A 20,804-nucleotide genomic window follows, 5' to 3' on the forward strand; every position below is an offset into this window, starting at 1 on the left:
ACATCAGGGCTGCCACTACCAATTATTTTCATTTTCATCTCCCAGCTGGAACTTAAACTTATGATGTTTACTGTTAATTGTTTAGAGTATAACTGTCAGAAAATACTAAGAAAAGTCAACCAACGGTCCAATGACCAAAATTTTTTTAGTTTACTGTCACAAAAGACTAAGAAGACCAGCATAAATTTGCCTTCAAGAAGCTGAAACTAAATTATCTGACACATTTTCTTTAAATAAATGACTTTACAGTTAATCCGCCATTCTGAAAAGCTTGATTACCAAAACTGTTGCAGATTAATTTTATCTAACCAAATTTTCAGCTCTATTGAAAATAATTATTAGTTGAAGCCCTTACATAAACAACAGCAATTACACACACATAACACACTTAAACAATTGATAAAAATAGCTTTTTTTTTTTTGGTGTAGCTGTGAATAAACAACTCTCTCTTCTCTCCGTCTGATTCTGTGTTGAGTAGAAGACTCACAGAGAAACAACACAGCCTTCCTGCTCCAGACTGATCAATTCACACACACACACATGCATGCGCGCACAAGCACATGCATGCACGCACACACACACACACACACACACACACACACACACACACACACACACACACAAGGATCGAACGTCACTGTAGACACTGGCTTGTTTATCATTGTCACTCAAGTCAGTGGTCATACAGGGAATTTCCTGTTCAGATGGGAGTTCAGTCAGTGGGTGAATGAAGCACCATCAGAGCTGCTCAGCCTCAGGTCACATGAAAACACGAATCAATTCAGTCCTTTGATTTTCTGATTGAACTTCATGTACAATATTACTTTTCTGTTTAGTTTTAGTCTACTTATTTTACTAAATGATTCTTACTAGTATTGTATATTGTGTTATACTTTCTACTGCTTTTATTCTGATTTTATTGTAATTTCTGAGATATCTCCAGCACACGAATTTCCCTCGGCATTAACAAAGCTTTATTTTTTTCTTATCTTATATTATTCAGTGTGCTACTCACACACACAAGAGAAAGACTAAGAGCCCTGTATTCTATTTTTTAAAATCTATATTACATTTACATTGTATAACAAGAATGCTTTGATTCAGGAATCTGAGTTCAACTCTGTGGTCAGAGTTGTTTGTCTGCAGTTCACAGTGTGTGGTAGAAGACAGGATGCACTCTCCGACAATGACTGCACTCTTTAATATGCTCTTTGATCAGAGGTGATACCAATCTATTAACGCTTCCACATTCATATTAATAAAGGCTTCTCCTCCGGCCAAGTGCACAACCTCCATGATTTAGTCATGAGGAGGGATACTACAGTGGATGCTCTCGTTTCAAATTAATAATTTCATAGAATTTTCAATAAGGCTACTTTACGTAACTGCTTTATTGTAGAAAATGAAAGGCTTCATTTCCAGTTAAAGTTTGACATCTTATATGTAAAAGACTCAATTTCCTGTACAAATTACTGGTGGTATGAGTGACAGTTTTGGGAACGTAATGCTCATGTACCACAGCGGTGACAGGGGCCATATATCTCAACCTCAGAAATCTGGTTTGGACAGCTAAGCTTTTGTGTTATTCCCTGTCTAGATTTGTTTCCCCTGCAGAAACAAAGGGAACACTATGCATACATTTAGATCCGACAGCTCTCCGACACTCATGCAACAGAGACATTTCCTCTATCGTCTTACCTGCTTCCGTGTCCTCGTCTTCCCGGTCCGAAGCTTGATATATCTGGCTATCAGCTCATTTCGACCTGCGTGAAGAGGAAAATACAACGCGTGTTTTAAAATACTGACAAGAAAATCCATTTCGGATTAACTCAGAATACAAAACGAGGACAGGGAATTTCTAGAAAACATTGTGAATACCACATCATGGTGTCAGGTCTAAGCAGTGTGTGTGTGTGTGTGTGTGTGTGTGTGTGTGTGTGTGTGTGTGTGTGTGTGTGTGTGTGTGCTTGCATGCGTGCATGCGTGTTATCGAGAGTACAAAAGTGTCTGATTCTTCAGTCTGAACACTTAGCTGTAGGATATTATGTAGACTTTGGTTGCTCGTGGTTTTACTGTTAATTAAGTCTTTCTATTAAAAATTTGACTGAAAGTGAACCGTGTCTTGTAATTCATTAATGCAGTTAATCTGCAGAAAAAGTGAATTAGAGATTATGTGCTTAAGTCAATAAACAACAAATAAACAATAATTGAGTTAGTTTATTTTTTAATTTTCTTTTTCCACAAGTCAATAAACACTTTTGCACCTCTGAAAATGAATTGTGAACATTGAATTAAGCTGATGTGTGGCTTCAAACGTAATAATTAAAACATTTTTTAATTATAGTAGCCATCACATGTTCATTCACTAGGTTTTTGCAGGAAATAGTTATATGGAATCATACACAAAGCTGTATGTCTATAATCATATTTCAAGTGCATGCGAATCTGAAGGTTTTACGTCTCCTAAACCAGATCCAGTTTCTCTGTGAGAACACCATGTTACATTAGCATGAAAAAAACAAAAAGAAACTCGCAGCAGCACAGCCTTTCAAATTAATCTAATTCAATCTAATTCTCTTCAAAGCCCGACGCTTTGAAAGGAAACAGACCTAGCTGTTCATACTATTACAGAAAATAATGGCAACTGAATATATTGGGTTTAAAACAGTGCAGCTCTGACTAAATTATAATTAAACATAGCTTTGTAGAGATTTCCAATTAACAACGGCTCCAAACATTCTTCTGCCCTCAGCTCTGCTCTAATTGCTCTAGCAATGCACATGACCCTTGCTTCGCCTTTTCATATGGTAATAACATGCCGCCAACCAAAACTATTACACAAATTATAGGTAAGGAGGCACTCTAATTATGTGTCCAGCTGTAACCAATGCCATGGATCTGCACTACCCCTGTATGAAATGCACCCATCCCTTAATATAATGAAACATTTTTCTACATTCCCTTCATTATCAATTAAAGGCTCCACTTTTGTTACAACACAATGGGACCACAACGATACAACCACACATGTGCTAATGAGCCGTATCTTAGGTAATCGGAAGAAAAGAAAAGGCATTTTGATTCAACAGAATGTGACAGAGCACATCTCAAAAGGTAGAAAAGAGCAGACATGTTGCAGTAATCCAGAGACAAGAAAACATTGATAGATTTTTTTCTTTCTGCTTGTTGTTTGTATGTTGGAAGAAAAGAAGTAAGCAAAAGCCTATTAAAAAACTGCAAATTCTTAAAGTCCATCGTGACTTGGAGAGGATCTTACTAGCAAACCTCTAAATTCAAAGATATTTAGATATTATCTATCATAGAAGAAAACTAGGAATTATCTATATTTGACTAGGGAATTTTTGCCGATTTTACCTAAAAAGATAAAACCAAAGAATAATCAAATAATCAGAGCTTTTCTTCTATCAATTTATCAACTCAAAAACTAATTGTTTCAGCACTACTACATGTTTCCTTCATAACGTCTCCTTTTGAAGCTAAAGGTCAATGGATGCAATAAAGGTTTACAAATGAATAAGTTAATGAATTAGTTCATTCTAAGCTGTAAAATTATTTAAATTGTCATGAGAAAAGGCATTTTTTCAGGCTGATAAAGCATTTTATAGGCTTCAATCAAAGCTCTGTGAGTTCAAATAAAAGCACAGCATAAACCTATCAACAACATGATCTGTGATACCTGCAGCACCTGTCTGCATGCCACACCTAAACATTCTGGTGTTCGGCTGAGCTGACAGGGGAGTGGTGGATTTTGACGTGGAGCTGCAGTTGGTCAAAGTTGCCCTCAAAGCTCTATTGACGCTGAACATTTAGGCAAGGCCAGCCTGAGTGAATCCAGTCACGTGACCTCGCAGGACAAATAAACAACATCTGGGGATTTACAACTCCAGCATGCCTGTCCAGTGCGTCTGCAGTGTAAACTTCACCAGATGAAGCGGGGGCCTGCACTATTTTCAATAATTCACACACACACTGGAAACATAACATGACAATACAGGCATTCATACAAACTCCTGATTCCTAGATCAAAGCACACAAATGGCCAGCTGAAAGCTTGCTTACTGTTGAATAATTCATTCTTTACACCAGACTGGATAAAAAAGCTCAATGGCTCCTGGATAGCCGGCCTGTGTTTGCACTGCAAAACAACAATCACTGACAAAAATGTGACATTCAAGACTAAACAACTCTGCCTTTCCCCATTTAGAATTCATACATGTTTCCACAAACTAATTAAAAAATTGTCTTTCACAAATTATAGAGTGCAGAGTTTTTTTTTAAAAATACTATAAGTCAGCCTGGTTGAGGCTGAGGACACGCTGACTTTCTGAATTTATCTAAGATTAAGTCTGCTTTACAAAACTAGGAATAAAACAGTTTCCATTAAAAGTTAACTTTTGTGTTGCCAAGACATTTTAATTTCAGATTTTTTTGTTTTTTGCATGTGTCATTTTATCGACTCCACAGACAGTGAAGATTTCTCCTTGATTCTGCAGCATCAGTAGCACGTACGGCAGCTGTGAACACTTCTTCATGAAAATACTGCCAATAAGTGTCACCAACACTGCTGACATTTGAAATTTACTTCACATCTTACAATATGTTTGTTGGCTGTTTGTTAGCAGGCAAGTTCAGTGTCAAAACTAAACAACAGAAATGAAGATTATTTTCCCTAAGGGGACCTGGAGGCAAGTGGAGCGACAAACATCGTCAGTTAAAACTGAGGCAGAGACAGACTGTAAGGTAAAGTGATGAAGAGGTCATTTTGTGTAATGACATGTAATTATCATTTTCATTGACTAAACTAAGTTAGACACCTTGTATATTTGCTTAAAAATTATATTTTTGGGGACAACGTGAATAGTATTTATAGTAGTCATATCAATGGTTATTTTATGGTCAGCCCTATCTACTTCTTGCCTTGGTGGTTTTTGAAAATGTTTTCTCATATTAGTTTTGAAAGCTTCTACTGCACAACTCAGTCGGTTTCTGAAATAAGTGCTTAAGTAAAATCCTGCAATTGCAGCGAGGGCTGTTAGAGGGCAGGGGACATTAACTCTTGATGGGGTGTTCCTGTCACTCAAAGCAGCATGAAAAGGATTAAATATTTATGGTGTGACCCCTGAGCAGATTTGTGCTGTTAAGCAGCCAGAGGAGTCCTCCACCTGGCCAGAGTGAACTCTCCCCTGAATCTCAATGACTCAAGAGGATCTGCAACTCATGATCGCCCCAGCAGCAGCCCCACAAAGACATGGTGGCTCAACTTTCTCTAGACCATCCCTAAGTAAATTCCTAATTCAGTCAAAGTCAAATTTGGCCCTCAGTATTTCTCCAATGGATCTGGGACAGGATCCTTCTGTGGTGAATAACAATAGAGTGTAGCATTGTCCAAGTCCACTGTGGATCACCCTCAGCCATAACCTCCCTGAACACGTTCAGTGGCAAAATCAACTTTTAATGAACTAAACTCTACAACCACTTTTTGTACAGATGCTGTCTTCTTGTTTCTAATATTCAGCCTATGTTCTGCCTCCTACAGCCACACCTCATCCCTGATCTGAACCCGACCCACCTTTCATCCAAACAGACATCTTAGAGAATTAAAAAAAAAAAAAAATGGAAAACTGATGATGATTTTCTTGATAAATCAATGCATGTCAATGACATGTCTTATAATAGTGAAAAATGCTTATTGCAATTTTCTAAAGCCCAAGATGGTGTCTGAAAATGGCTTGTTTTGTCCAACTAGGTGGGCAATAAATCACAAAATACAATAAATGACAGCTATCTAAAAGTTTCAGTCACGGTGTTACTACATTGTGCACCAAAATGTTAAGATATAAATAACATAAATAATAAGCAGTCTTGAGTCACGAGTCCGATAGACTGTGAATAGCTGACCTATAAGCACTAGTGTTGTCAAAAGCATTTTGATATTGTCATTTTGATAAATATTGATACTGAGTATTTGAAATGGTTTAAATATAAATTTTGCTGTATCAATAATCCAGTACTAGTGGTGTTTTTTGGTCTGCTTTCAGACAGCAGGTTGACACATGCGCCGCGACAGTGCCTCCTGAAGTAAATCAACTTAGGTGCTGTTGTGCTTAACACACAGTACAGAGGCTTGTTAATTTACCTTTTCATGGAAATCTGAATTTTTATCAACTCCGTGTCAATTTTTCCTTTGGGTATTACAATTGTCACAATTGTCAGATGTGTCTCCGGACTCCAGATAGCTAGCTAAGTATGACTATCAAGTAGTGAATCTCAGATAGAATCATCTATAAGAGTGGAAGACTGTCAAAGGGTGCACAGAGATCTCCTCTCTCAGTTGTGTTTTGCATAAAAAGACTTATTATTGCGTGTTGTAGGGCATGAGCAATGAGCTAATTCTACTTTTTTCAGTCCATCCCCATCATGTAGCCAGGCAGCTAACCCTAGCTCTCTCTGTATTGAAACTGATTATTAAACAGGATGTCCTTGCTCTGCGCAGTTGAAGCAACAAGCACTGACAGTCAATAGCTTTATGATATAACCTGTAATTTTTTTATTCGATGCATAACATTGACAGTCTTGCATGAGGGTTCAGGACTTATAATTCTTGTCCAGCGATTAAAATCCTTAAAATATTGAGTTTCACTGATGTTTTAGTCTTTCAGCATTTTTCATGACATAAAACATCTGTCAAGACTGTAAATCATCCTAAAGCTTGTAGATAAAATGAGATCTCATTCCCTGACTCATTCATATTTAATCCACTATCACATAAGCCAAAGAAAAGTAGGAAAAAACCTCACAACTGAGAGGAACTGGGGAACTGTTAGTAGTGAAATGACTTGAATTGAAAAATGAAAATAATCATGTAAAAACATCTGGCCAGTCTTTCTACCTGATAACTGAAACATATAAAGCATTGTAAGTTTGGTGAGATGCTACATTAGCCTGTACACATTGACACATTATTACTGGTAACCACACATGGCCTATATATACTCTTTGTAAATGACTTAGCATTAACCTTACTTCTTTCTTCCATCTTTCAACAGCTTATGATTCACAATTGTGGGCTACTCAAATAAGGTGGCAGAATATCTGTAGTGATAAACACACTGCATTAGGACATTCACAGAGTTGGTCTAAATGAGGTTCTTGTCCTCAACCTCTTTCCTTCTTCACTAGCTACTCTGAAAAACCGAAAACCGAAAATGAGTGCAATCATCCTCAGTTCTGATAAAGGTGTATTCAGTGTAGTTGTTTTTGAAACGCATTTATGCCCTCACACTCTGACACAAGTGTGTTCAAGCATTACAAAGTTCAATTATAAGAGCTACCAGAGCAACTACGGGGCTTCATGTTACATTTTGTCTTTTTACAGCAAAGGCCTCTCTCAGCTTGCTGAAGAAGCAGAAGAGAAATGTACAAGAGAATGAGGTTTTTCAATAGTAATAGTGAGAGTCATGCCGATCATTCCAAATGCCACATAGTTTAGGTTTACATCGCGTTCTGGTTATTATGGCTTCACTCAGTAAAGAATACTGGTTACATTCCTACAATGGATTACACCCTGTATGATTTTTGAACATTAGTTTAACAGTGGGCGTAGACAGAAGCTTTGGTTCTTTAGTCCTTCAAGACTGACATCAAACCCTGACCTTTCACATCTGAAATATTCTGTTATCAATCTCCATTGTAGCTTCGTTTGAAATATTTCAAGGCCTCGAAAACCAGGATTCACAATCAGTGTCTTATTATTAGCAGTATGGTCCTATATGAACATGCTATTTTTATTTATTTCACAAGAGAGAAATCTGTATTTGTGTTTTCGTCTGATCTCTTCTCACTGGTGTGATGGAGCAGGCATCTGTTTCAAAAACTGTGATGTCACATACGTTTTTTGCACCAATCAGGATTGTTTTGAATCGAATAATAATAATAAATAATATGGGGAGGTTGTTTTTTACTTTGACTTTGACTGTTGCTTATTTGGTCGTCCATGTTCATTGTTCTATCTAGAGAATACTTGTCATTTTAAACCAGGCTTAAACAACAACAACCAAAAAACAACAACCTGTCAATTAGTATTTAGGGACAGAAATGAACAAATATTTCCATTATTTATACAGACTATTTTGTCACCCAGTTGTCACGCCAAGCATAATTTCTCATAGCCCAATTAGATATATTCAAATGTCTTGTTTTAAATGCCAAACATCCAATTAGTCCAACACTCAGACAATCAGTTTTCCATCGTAACAGACAAATAAAAGCAACTTATCTCACACATGTAAAGCTGAAACCAGCAAACGTGTTTTTTCTTTTGCCTGGAAAAGGACTGAAAAGATTTACTGATTATCAAAAAGTTGCAGATTGTATCAGCTTGTTACGGCTGCAGGCCGACGACCTCCTCCTGTGATTAATCCTTATTGTAGTTTTACATTTATGCTGTGTAAGATGTGTGATCTCTGCATATGATTGGCTCCACCTGTTGCAGCCACATCACCTGCTTCCTGTTTGCTACTCTGAGTGAATCTTGTCATCCTGTCCTGTCTTGTAATAACACTGCTGTGTTGATTAACGTTAATCTAGCATGTGAGCTGGTGCTGAGGCATTCTTGCTAAACTACTTGGGACCGGGCAAGGTTTTAAAAACTGATACTGCTACATGCTTCAATACTAGATATCTTCTGTTTAGACACATGATTTAGGGTTGTCTGTTCTGATTGTTTTTCTGCTAGGTAAGATAATGAGGTTTTGTTTTCATATTTAGTTTATTTTAGGAATAGTCAGAAGCTCTTGTTTTTTGTTTTTTGTTTGAAACAGAACACATTAGCCCTTTTCTCTGTAGTTTTGCCTCACTTGTTTTTTTTTTTTGGAACCATTTTCTCAGCTCCTGGCAAATAAATAACTTTGCCTTGACCAAAATCACTTGGTTTTATGTCGCTTTCATTTCCCCTCACAAGCTGGGATGTACCACAGCTCAACAAACGATATTTTTCGAATCATGTTGAAAGGTTTGGGGGATTGTAACCATCTTTCCTGTATTTAAGTGATTTATATCTCAGAAACATCTCTTTGCTTTTCGACTTCCTCAATGTGCTCATATCAATAAAAAAGATAATAAGGACCATTTTTGGGCCACCAGACACAAATTAAGAACCTTTTATTTCAAAAGAGGTCTTTGGTGACAGTCCTGAAGCAGAGTTTTAATCCAAACAGGGTTATCTTGCTTTTTTAACCATTTCATCTGTGCATTAATACAGGTTTTGCTGCTTTAGAATAAAATAGAAAGAGAGGCAAATCCATTCCCCAGTTGGCTTGTTATTTCATCTTTCTAAAGAATTTCCAAGATAACATTAACAGCCGAAAAACATAAGTAAAACACAAAAGCTCATTGAGCTCACTACGAAAGCCTTTATGCACCTGTGGAACACAAACAATGAGGCTAATTTAAGTAATGGCATATTAAACAATTTAACTGGTTTGGTTACGTCCTTTGAGCTGCAAGAACAATACTTTACTGCTCTGTTCCAGTCTGTTTTTTTTCTTTCCCTCTTTTCAAAAGCATCCATTTCCTGTAACAGCACTTTTTTCTAATGCAGGCACAACCACAGTCACATCTGGCCCAGCACTCTGCCATGAGACGGCGCTGGGCCTGGCCAAGAATCAGTCGGCAGATTGCCTACATGTGTGTGGCTTCTACCACTCTTTCTGCAGGGCCTGAGAGGGCAGCTTCACAGAACAGAGAGCACACATGTGACACTGCCCGGACTGTAAGGACAGATCTATCATTAACCCTTCAATCACTCCTTCAGTTTCTAAGCAGCACTTGTTATGAAATTATTAAACAGTATTCCTAGTGTGAATAAAGCAGTAAGTAAAATATATGACCTAGAAATTATAGAAACATGCCTTTAGTGTGACATCTATTTATCTCATTTAGTCTAAATTAGCCCAAATCATTCATTCTTGTTTGAATGTAGTTTTAGATGCTTAATAGACTATTTAGAAAAAAAGATGATCAACAATGCAGTTGATTAATCGATTGGCTGATTGGTGGATTTCAAATGTGTTTGAAATCAGCTTTATGAGCATTTTATAAACAGTAAGTGCAGCAATTTTGACAAATACCAAATATCTGCTGGTTTAAGCTGTTCAAACATGAGGTTTCTGTAATATCATATTTTGTTTAGTTTATGAAATAGATATGTGATAGATGATTTCCACTATCATTTATGATAAATAATGAATTTATCAAGAAAACAATAGCAAGTTGCGGTCCAAATTTAAAGATAAAGACATACAATTTTACATTTCTGTTTGACAATATCTACATTTTCACATTCGATTTGATCTGTCGGTACAAATCTTTCTATTTGGTTTCTTCCACTTTAAAAGTTATGTAAATACAGTCCAGGGTGTGTGTGTGTGTGTGTGTGTGTGTGTGTGTGTGTGTGTGTGTGTGTGTGTGTGTGTGTGTGCGTGCGTGCGTGTGAGTGAGGTGGGCCAACACAATGGCCCCAGCTTTCCTGTCATCCGTGATAGATGACTCAAGGGTCTCCGGCAGACATTAGCATCACAATGGACTAAACCAACAATATGAAGGCATTTGTCCCAGGTTTTGGGAAAAGCAGGCAGGGGCAGGAAGCCTTTTACTTGCTGTATCAATGGGAAACCAGCGCTTGCCAAGTGAAGGAGAACCTGTGACTTGGAGGAAAACTGACAGTGCCCTTTTTGGAGGGAAAAATATCATGCTATCAGTTTAGCATCATGTTAGCCCTGTCTGGAAGGCCAAGGATTATGCTGACAACAAGGTGATTAATTATTTTACTGGAATAAATCACACACAAATGCTATGTTGGGAACACACTCTGGCACAGTGCAAGCTTAAACAATTACAACTACGTATTAAATGTCTGCAGCTGGCCACACCCTGCAGGTGTTTCCCGATGTGTCCTGCCAATATCTGTGTTTTTAGCCCGTTTACAAGGTCTATTCTCTCCTGTCAGAGCTACGAGCACTCAGGACCCTTCAGCAGGGATACCTCTTGTGAAAGTCAGAAGATAAATATCTGCTGATGATAACATTTGACTCCAGGCCACCATCTGCTCATTACAAGGTGCTTTAACTTCCTGTATTGTTGGACCCTCGCACTGGAAGTGTGGGTCCATGAGAAAGACTTCAAGGCCAGACGTTCCATGCGTGACGCCACAATGATCACAAACACTAAAGCTATTCTCTGAGACACAATAGAAATCCCTCCTCCTCACACTCAAACTTACACACGCACACACACGCACACGCACGCGCGCACACACACACGCACATCCAAATGCCTGTGGACGAGAACGGCAAAGTGTAAGTCCATATATAGTTTCATTGGCTCTGCATTTATGCATCACATGTTTGATTCAGTTCCTGTAATGTAAATATAACAACCAGGAGGTGTAACATACACATACAGTAGGTACAATTCAATTTTCATTGTTGTAGCATGTGCATTTTGTAAGTACAGCATTTGACTTTTGACTTATTAGACACTAATGTTTCAGTGAAATGTGATTATTGTGGTAATTCTAATGGTAATTGCAGCATAATCTAATTTACACATAGCAGTCTTTTTAATGTCTCATAAAATTCTCACAGGCGCTTTCAGTTCTGCCTCTAAACATGGTCAAGGGTGTTCCTCCATAGCTACAGGAAACAACTCTATTCAGTCCTCATTTAGACAAGAAAGGCGGAGACTTAGAAAGCCTACAATTAAGAGCAGTTCATTTAAAAGCTTGGGAATTGTTGAACAGAAGATGGTTAGAGGAAAGAAACTGAGTAGAGTTTTCTGTTTTGTGTGAATATATTTATGGTTTTACTTATGACAATACAACACATGTCATAAAACTTTTCTCTTTCTAATGACCATGAAAGCACTTCTTTGGGTTTTTGTTCTGTCCATATGCATTTCTATTTGCAGTGAAGGCCGCTGTCTTTTGGTGTAATAGTACTTTATTGCTTTAAAATGCTGGAGTACATATTTCTTGTGAATAAAGGGCTCTTATTTGATTTACCTTCACCAGTACTCATATATAAAACTACATAGTACACATCTGATCAGCTGCAAAATCTGAGGATTCATTTTGTTTCATTGACCTACTTTCAATCCAATTTGATTTAGCGCAAACTCCAGAGAATCAATTTAAGTTTGTCTCATGTATTTATTTGAGGAAGGTTACAGTCTCCTAGCCTTTTCACACAAATGTGATGTTTTCATCTGCTGCATTTTTCAACTTTACAGTAAAGCTCAAGTTACAGTGGACACAGAAGTCACACTCTTCATGAACTGTACCATATGATTTACTCACTTAGTCTGTTCACATTGCACTTTGTCACACTTTGTTTATACATCGCCTTTTCCATCTCTGCCGAGCTTGAAACCTTTCTGCAATTTTTTAACTTTTCCTGAAGTTTCTGATATTTCAATTCAGGTCTTCTTATTTGCAAATTGAAAATGCGCATAAAAACAGGTCGATGGAAATGCACTTACTGTGACCTGCAACTCAGGGTTTAAAAAATCCAGCCGTCGCAAAATTAAGTTCTCTATATAATGTAGTGCGTGAGTGTAATTAACAGCTCTTTAAAAATCCATTTTTTCTCTGGACAATAAAAGGAATCAATACTTAACTTCAAATGACCTTATTGAGCTGGATAAAAGGCTTTATTGCAGGGGCTGGGTCAGGAGCAGTTGAGCTAATGTGTTAGTTGAACAGTGGGGGATTAAAGGTGAGGTGTTCTCTCAAAATCTTACAAGACATCACAAAGCAGCAGGTCACTAACCTGAGCCTTCCTGGAGACACTGAGAGGATTACAGCAGCCAACCTCTGCTGAACTGTGCTTGTATTCAGCCGGGGCTGAGGAGGCAAAGACAGCCTCTTTATCACTCAGCTGGTCCAGCCCATTCTATTTCCTCTCTCTGTACTCAAACGAGACCAGAGCTGAAACCCACTAGTCCCAACTCTGTGCGATATACTCACAGGGGACCAATTTGCACAGGCAGCCCTTGTCTGAATCACTCTATCAATTAGGAGCCACTGTGTTTATCATCACATACATTATGGTAGAGGCTGGCCTGGTCATTGTGTTGAGGTGTGCGTCTCAAGAGAGGGGAAGGGATGAAATAAATGACCAGGGAGTGAAGCCACAGTTGGACAGGCTGCTGGACTAATCTGAAAGGACAGCTGTAATTATGAGTCTCCCGAGGAATTGGCTGTGTGGCGCGTCCAATGTGTGAACACGACGCTAACAGTCAGGAAGGTGCACTGCCCCCCACAACAAAGTAAGACACTGAGTCAAATCAATATTTTCAATCTCTCAGGATCAATTCAGCATCTGAGCACAAAGGAAGACGTGTTGGCTGCAGCCAATATGTATAAATAAAAAGTCAAACTTCGTGGTTATGATGGGTTCTTGTATGTCACGTTCTTTTGTAATTGTGAGCTGAGGGAGTCTTTACTGCAAATTGTAATTGAATCCAAGTTTGGAGAGAGGCGAGGTCCCGATCAGCTAATAGGAATACTCCTGATAGTCACGACATAATAAACATGCACTCACTAGCACAGAGATAATAATAGGATTGGTCGTATATGATATTAGGATCAGACCATAACACAGCATTTAGTATGATAATTTCATGGCTGTGGCTACAGTCGTCCTTTGTTTCCAGGGATGCTGTTCAGTGTTGAAAGACCTTTCTCTATTGCACAAAAAGCAAAGGAAGAGATGACTGTCTCTGTTAGCAGTGGAGTGTCGTCCCTGCGCTCTGGATGAGAGAATAACACTGGCATTCAGATTCCATTCATATGTTGATTACACAAAATGGTCCCATCAGTATGAGATGATCTCATCAGAATAAAAGTGTTTCATCAATGGAATATGATGTAATCAGCATCAAACAGATGATTCCTTGAAGAGAGCACGGCGGTGACACTGCATCTTTAAGAAGCCTAGAGTCTCACTGTATTTTAGTCCAACAAAAGCAGCCAATTGGGAGCATGCAACCTGAAACCAGAAGCCCGCCTCAGAGGGCCTCACACAGACCTCAGAGCAGGGACACACCCAGTGTGCTCCTGATTCAGACAGGCAGAGAGCCACAGCCTGCTATCCAACCATTCAGTGCAAACACTTCCACCCAGGCTGACAGAAAACACACACACACACAGTCATACTTTGTCCAGATTCTTTCCTATGCAGTTTTGGAAATGCATGCAGTATAAACAAATACTAGGACTAAATTCTTAAAATATTGAAACTAAATTATATGTTAATTTGTGCAACACATTTGCATAAAGCAGCATTTTCAAGGTGAGACAGTACACCAATCTCCCACAATCCCTGCCTCTGAAAGTCAACTCTCTTGTACGATCAGATCCTCTCCCTATGTCCACCTCATCACAGTCAGGTTAACATCTGTGCTGCTTACACCTTGAGCCCCTCTATCAACACTGTTTACAGCGAGCAGCTCTGTGAGGCGTGAGACTGGAATCTCACACACGACTCGCAACATGTCATGCTTGGTCACTGCAACATGGTCACGAGTTAGAGCTGAAATCTGCCCTCTGAACAGACTGCCATGAAATAATATGCACTTCAAAATCAATTCTGCTGCTCAGCAACAGGGGAGCTCTTAATGTAGATCCATTTTGGGGGCTGAGTCGCATTAATTGCACGTTCTCAGAGACACAGAAACACACATGGGCCACAAGTTCAAAGATATGAAGTAACAAGTATGGTGAAATCAAGAGATCGCACATTATCAATTATCTATTATCTTTTCAAAAATGTTTTATTGTGTCTATTAAGGATCGTCCTATTAGATTTTTTTCAATTCTCATTTTTTTTCTAAACTGATGAGTGATATTTGGAACCGATACACATTTGTGGTGAAAAAAAAAATTCAGTCTCAGTGTCAAATTTTGGATTTTCAAGTGATAGAATTTAACAAAGTATAATTTTGAGCTTCCCATGCATAACTTGATTATTTCCATTTTCTACGTTACTTCCACTCCACTAAATTTTTGAGGCAAATAACATACTTTTTACTCACATTTTTATACACATTTGATAATTTCAGTTTTTAGCTACTTTGCAGATTCAGATTAAGATAAAATACCACTTATGATGTATCATAATAGTCTTAGCTACCCAGTAGTATATAAAGTAATTAGTATCAATTTGTATAGAATTACAATGAGTTTGACCTTCACTAGCTTCATCGGCATGAAAGTGTGAAACACACGAATGCATCAATTATAATCCCGTATACAATTCTGAAATGGGCGCACTTTACTTTTGGCATATTTATCCTAATACTTTTGTACTTTAAGTGACGTAAAATTTGAGAAGCAGGAGTTTTACAATGTGGTATAACTACTTTTAGTGATGTAAAAGATCTTATTTCAAGCATATATTTATTTTATGTGACACGAAACACAATTTTTCATCATCTTGAAAAAATAATTAATATAATAATAATATATAACATATCTAATAATATATTCATTTAAATTGAAATACATTAATCCTCGAAATAACCCCCCAAAGTGTTATAAAATAAATAAAGTAAATAAAAACTAATAAAACTTTGTATTAATATTTGAGTCCTCTCAAAATCCCTGTCCTTAATCAGTTGTTACCATCCAGCAGCAGGCTGTGGTGCAGAAAGCAGGTTTGCCTTTGGTCTGTGGCACAGTCACCTTCACTGTTCATTACCACATATTGTGGACTACAGACAGAGAGAGGCAGCCATATTAGAGCAAAAATTCCAAATTTTTCAATTAATTTATTTTCCTGGCAACAGGGTGAAAGAAATAAGAAGGAGAATTGCAAAAATGTTGAATATCATCTGCAATTTTCGCCAGGCATTTGACACGCACAGGTGCATCTCATTTGTAGTGCAAAAACAACTGATGCGAAGGACCGTGGGATAAAAGGTTTGTTGAGAGACACATGGAAAGACCACATAAAAACATATACTATTTGAATCACACAGCTGTTGTGTGTGGCCTTGAACCTTGAATAATGCATCAGTCTAAATTAAAGAGTGTTTCACACCCCTGGAGAGACAGGAAAACAAACTAATAGACATTTCATACTTCATGTATGATGCTCTCTAGTGAACATGCTTTCAAATGATAAATCGATGTCACTGGTTAATCCCTGGAAGTAGTTTCTATATTGTCACTCACAGAATACAAAATAATATAAATTACATTCATATTACACAATCTAATAAAATCAAGTTTCAGTTTCTGTTTAGTTTCTATCTATTGCTCACATTAACTAGATAGTTGATGATATAATGCAGTATTAACATCATAATAGAGACACCTGTTGAGTAGAGCAGTGTCTAACATGTGTTTCACCCTGTTCCAGAGAGGAGCCACAAAACCCATTCACATCAGCCTTAGGCACATGTTTGTTCCTTCACTCTGTTAGGTTAAAATAAGTCATCTCCATAGTGACCCACGATGAATAAATAACCAGTTTGTCACAACCTTAAAATCTTGACGCCTAATACAAAATGACTTCTTCCCTACCTCATCATACCTGCATCAATACTATTTACACTTGCAACAGTTTCTCCTTTTGAGGAAGACATAAAATAATTGGACTTTTTTCACTACCATGTGTGTGAAAACACGGTAGTCTAACACTGACAATGGCAGGGGAACAAATGAGGGATTATTCTGGAGGTGTGCGATGCCTCTCCTGCAATGAAGTTCCTCACACTCCATTCTGAGTCAATGTAGGTGACTCGGGGAGCCTGAGCTGATCCCAGAATTCCTCATTATCCGCCCAGCAGGGAGGATCAGGTCTGCTCGCTCTGTCTCAGAGCATGCTCGGCCCGATGAGACGAGCCTCGGAGGAGCACAGTGCTGGGCCATCGGGGGCAAGCCAGGTCTGCTCATTATATCTAACTCATCCTTGGCATCTCTGCAAACCAAGTGCCACTTAGTTCCCACAGGAGGGGTCTGGGCTGGATCACTGACGAGATGGCAGAGCAAACAGCAGAGTGGTAATAGGAAAAGCTTTACATCAAAAGACATGTGCGGACAGCAGCATAGTGTCCAGCGGTCCACCTGCAGGGTGAATATCACAACAAGACAGGATATGTGGTAACAGTGATTTCTATCTTTAGGATAAATAACTGCAATACCATGATCTCTGCTACTGTTTAGCAGAACAAGACTTATCTCAAACATAATGACAGAGATATAAAAGGTACTTTTTCTTGGAAAGGTGACTATGTCATGCACTGGTGGCCTTGCCTTCACCGGCAGAAACAAGAAAAACACAACATGGGTGCGTTATATCCTACGAGGAGAGTATGTATTTACATATTTATTTGTGAGTAAATTGAATAAGAATCAGTTCTTTCCTTTTTTGAACAGTAACTGAGAAAAATTCACCAATGTCATTTAGCTTGTGGGGCAAGTGCAAATACATAACACAATGAATAAACATACAATTTGAGTGAGGCGTGTTGTTTCATTTATCAACTCTATTTCTGGAATAAATGAATGCAGCCTTGCACAGCAGGTGAATTATGCAAGTGCAGAGTCTTAGGCCTTTGGCTAGGGGCCAGTGCCCCCTATTTCCCTTTACTTTTTAAAATATTCTCTCAAGTAAACTCTGGGGCCATGGAAAGTGCCAGGTGATGAAGCCTATGCAGATGTGGTCTTCCATTGCCTCAGAGAACGGGCACAGTGCCAGCCAATGCTGGTCTCAGCATATCCACAACACTTCAGGTAAACACCACAATAAGCTAAGAAGCAGAAATTAGAAATTGTTTTGTAGCGCAACACAGTTGCTATAGAGACTGTTGCTAATTAACTGCACTCTACCCCAGGATAACAAAGGGCTTAAGGGCACTCAGGGCGGCTCCTCCTGTGATGAGATCTGTGTATGGAACACTATGCCATCCCCAGGGACTCTCAACTACAAAATACCTGTCTCCTTGTAGCCAACTTTCATCTCAGATGCCACGAGAGGCTTTGTGTGGCATCTGTCTGCGGCTGTTAGAAACCCAACAGACCTGGATTACAGCCTCATATCAGCCTCACCATGGTTAGATGAACCCTTCCCCTTTTAAAAGACAAATCACTGGTTGTTTTCGACAAATCAATTCCATTGTAGCAGCATGGAGGACCACTTCAATGGTTACTTATCGCCTCTGATGGGATTCCAAAGAGTTGGTAAGGAGCACTTCTCAATTTACAATGAATCCATATTCACATGTCAAAGGTAACATCTTTGTTTTTATAGTGGGCATGCAAGCAGGGTTTGGTTTCATTAATTATACTTCCAGTTAAGTCCTTTACATAATGAAGCTGCCTTCATACATCACTTTTTTCCATTTCTTTTAGGGCTAAACAATTAACAAAAATGTTAATCTCATAAAAATCCAGATCACAGAAGCTTCGATCATTTGATAAAGGTCAAATGTAAGACAAAACATTGTTAAAGAAGTACTGTAGAACTGCAGAGATTCCCTGGCCTGCACAATGTTGTCCTCTTGATGTGAGAAAACATTATTTTGGTACAGACCCCAACAAATGTAACATCATGATTTTTATATTTTTTTCAGTGAACATGAAAATTGTGGATTTTGTGATACATAAATTCACATTATAAATTCACTCACTAATCGTGAATCATATCGCAAATCTGTCAAATAATCACATTTAGATTTTTTTTTTCCATATTGTGCAGCCCTAATTTATTAAATCTCATTACATCCTGGACTCCTGTTCCATAGTAAACAGGATAGGCGTGAGATTTATATTGGGCAGACATGTGCTTCATACAATATATAAAGCCAAATACTGATATCTGTGATTTCCTACATTATAAATGAAGTACATTTATTTTGCAACACTCATTGTTACTATACAATATTATGACTCCTGAGTCAGAGCCACACCAATGACCATTTTTCAGGGTTTGCTCATAAAAAATGTAAATGACACAAAATGTGTAATAACAGGGGGAAAGGACACAAAGTCACATACCAAATGTTCCACAAAAGTCTCTGAGGAAGCCAAACAGACCACTCCTACAGCTACAGCCTTATTGTCTTCAGAGTAGGGTCGGGTGATGTCTACCGAACTACAATATGATGATGTCTACAGTAAAACATAGCAATAGGGGACTTTTTGTTTCTAAGACAGTTTGACCTGTCAGGGTTGCCATAAGGCAGGAGTGACCAGCTCACCACTGTAGTCAATTACCTTCCCCATTGACACTTTGACAGCAACCTACAGCTCTCACCCAACTGAGCATATTCTGTCTGGCATTCATCCATGTGCTGCGTTTAAAAGTGTCTTTGTCTGTGAACCACATGCCTGTTACTTAGTTGTGTTCAGTCTCTGCATCTTAAAGCAAAGTTAGCTGGCTAGCCATACTAAGCAATCTAAGCTAAGAAAAAGCCAACGACAGCTGCATAACTGAACGAAACACACATACAGCAGCCCGAAGATAAGAAACATTGTCGCCACCAATGTAACCAAGCATCGAGAGTTCACGTAAATCAATTGAATTAATAGTATATGAATAAAAAATGGACAGGGAAAAGTAGTCTGAGCACCAACAACAACCTCATTTTTTCACAAAACAAGGAAGAAACGAAAACAGTCCTTTGTTGTTTGGCTTTTAAATCAGGATGTCACAATGGTAGAGGGCTTAGTTGTCAGCCCTACTTCAGAGTGAAAATAAGCATCAGCACTAAATGTCCTGATGCCTCTCAATGTCACCATTGCTAGTCCTTCAATGACTGTGACTGTGTGTACACATACACTGTAATAAGCCATAACTCCAATCTAATTTTATATTTACTAATATAATACAACAACTTAATCTACTCAAAATAAACCGTGGCTCCTTTTCTTTCTCCCAGGGAGACTCAAGGCACCTTTAATGCCTTCCAAGCTTTGGGGGATTGTCACAGTTCATGGCATGATGGGATTGGCACAGGGATGCAGCAACAGTTGCAGGGCTGATAAATCAGCCATAGATCAGACTGATAGCAATCTGTCTTCTGTTACAGAGTCCCAACAAACTCTGATATGTCAGGCAAGATGATGCATCCCTAATTCTACCGTTAATCTTAAAATAGAAAAATAAAACATTTACATCCCCTGTCTTTCTACAGCTCTTTCCACAGACAAGCAGCTGAACACAGTCAGTCAGCATAGTTTTTGCAACATGCAGCCATGCACAAGGTTTCCTAAATATATCTTTGTTTGCAAGCTTGAACATGAAAGAAATTCATTTTACTAATGTGTCAAACTGTTCTGACTTACAAATGGTGGGCTAGACAGCCCAATGATTCTACTACTGGTGAGACAATGTGTAACCAGACACAGAGCACATCTGGCAGGACTGAACTCTATTCAACACTGCAGTTGTCTCTTCAGCAGATTTTAAGGTGGATTTAAGACCACAAAAACAAAGCATTTCTTTGCTTTTGTTACTGAGGTTAGCATCTATCTGAAGTGACAGTCTTTTAAGAGTCTCGAGAAAGAAAACTTGAGCGCTTTTAGCACTGCTCATTTATAACTCCAGTAGACCTGAATTGTCATGCTTTAATCCACAGCAGAGGGACAGCTTCTCTGGCAGCCTTGCTCTGTATGGGGATGAGGGAATTGGAGGAAGAGACAGCGGGGAGAGTCCTGTTGTCTGAGCCCACATCTTTGTAGTGGCAGCTGAGGGGTTTCACTGCAACTCCTAGAATTTAC

At 38.5% G+C, this 20,804-nt stretch overlaps 1 protein-coding gene across 8 annotated transcripts in view; it reads right to left on the reverse strand.

The window, feature by feature from the left end:
- Positions 1-20,804, reverse strand: part of tead1b (TEA domain family member 1b) — a 51,859-nt gene that overhangs the window by 15,960 nt on the left and 15,095 nt on the right. For all 8 annotated transcript variants that reach the window (XM_030414496.1, XM_030414494.1, XM_030414491.1 and 5 more), the window contains one exon: positions 1,700-1,764. In XM_030414496.1, the coding sequence (XP_030270356.1) occupies positions 1,700-1,764 (65 nt within the window). The remainder of the gene's footprint in view (positions 1-1,699; positions 1,765-20,804) is intronic.

Source organism: Sparus aurata, chromosome 4 (assembly GCF_900880675.1).
Source record: "Sparus aurata chromosome 4, fSpaAur1.1, whole genome shotgun sequence".
Lineage (NCBI taxonomy): Eukaryota > Metazoa > Chordata > Actinopteri > Spariformes > Sparidae > Sparus > Sparus aurata.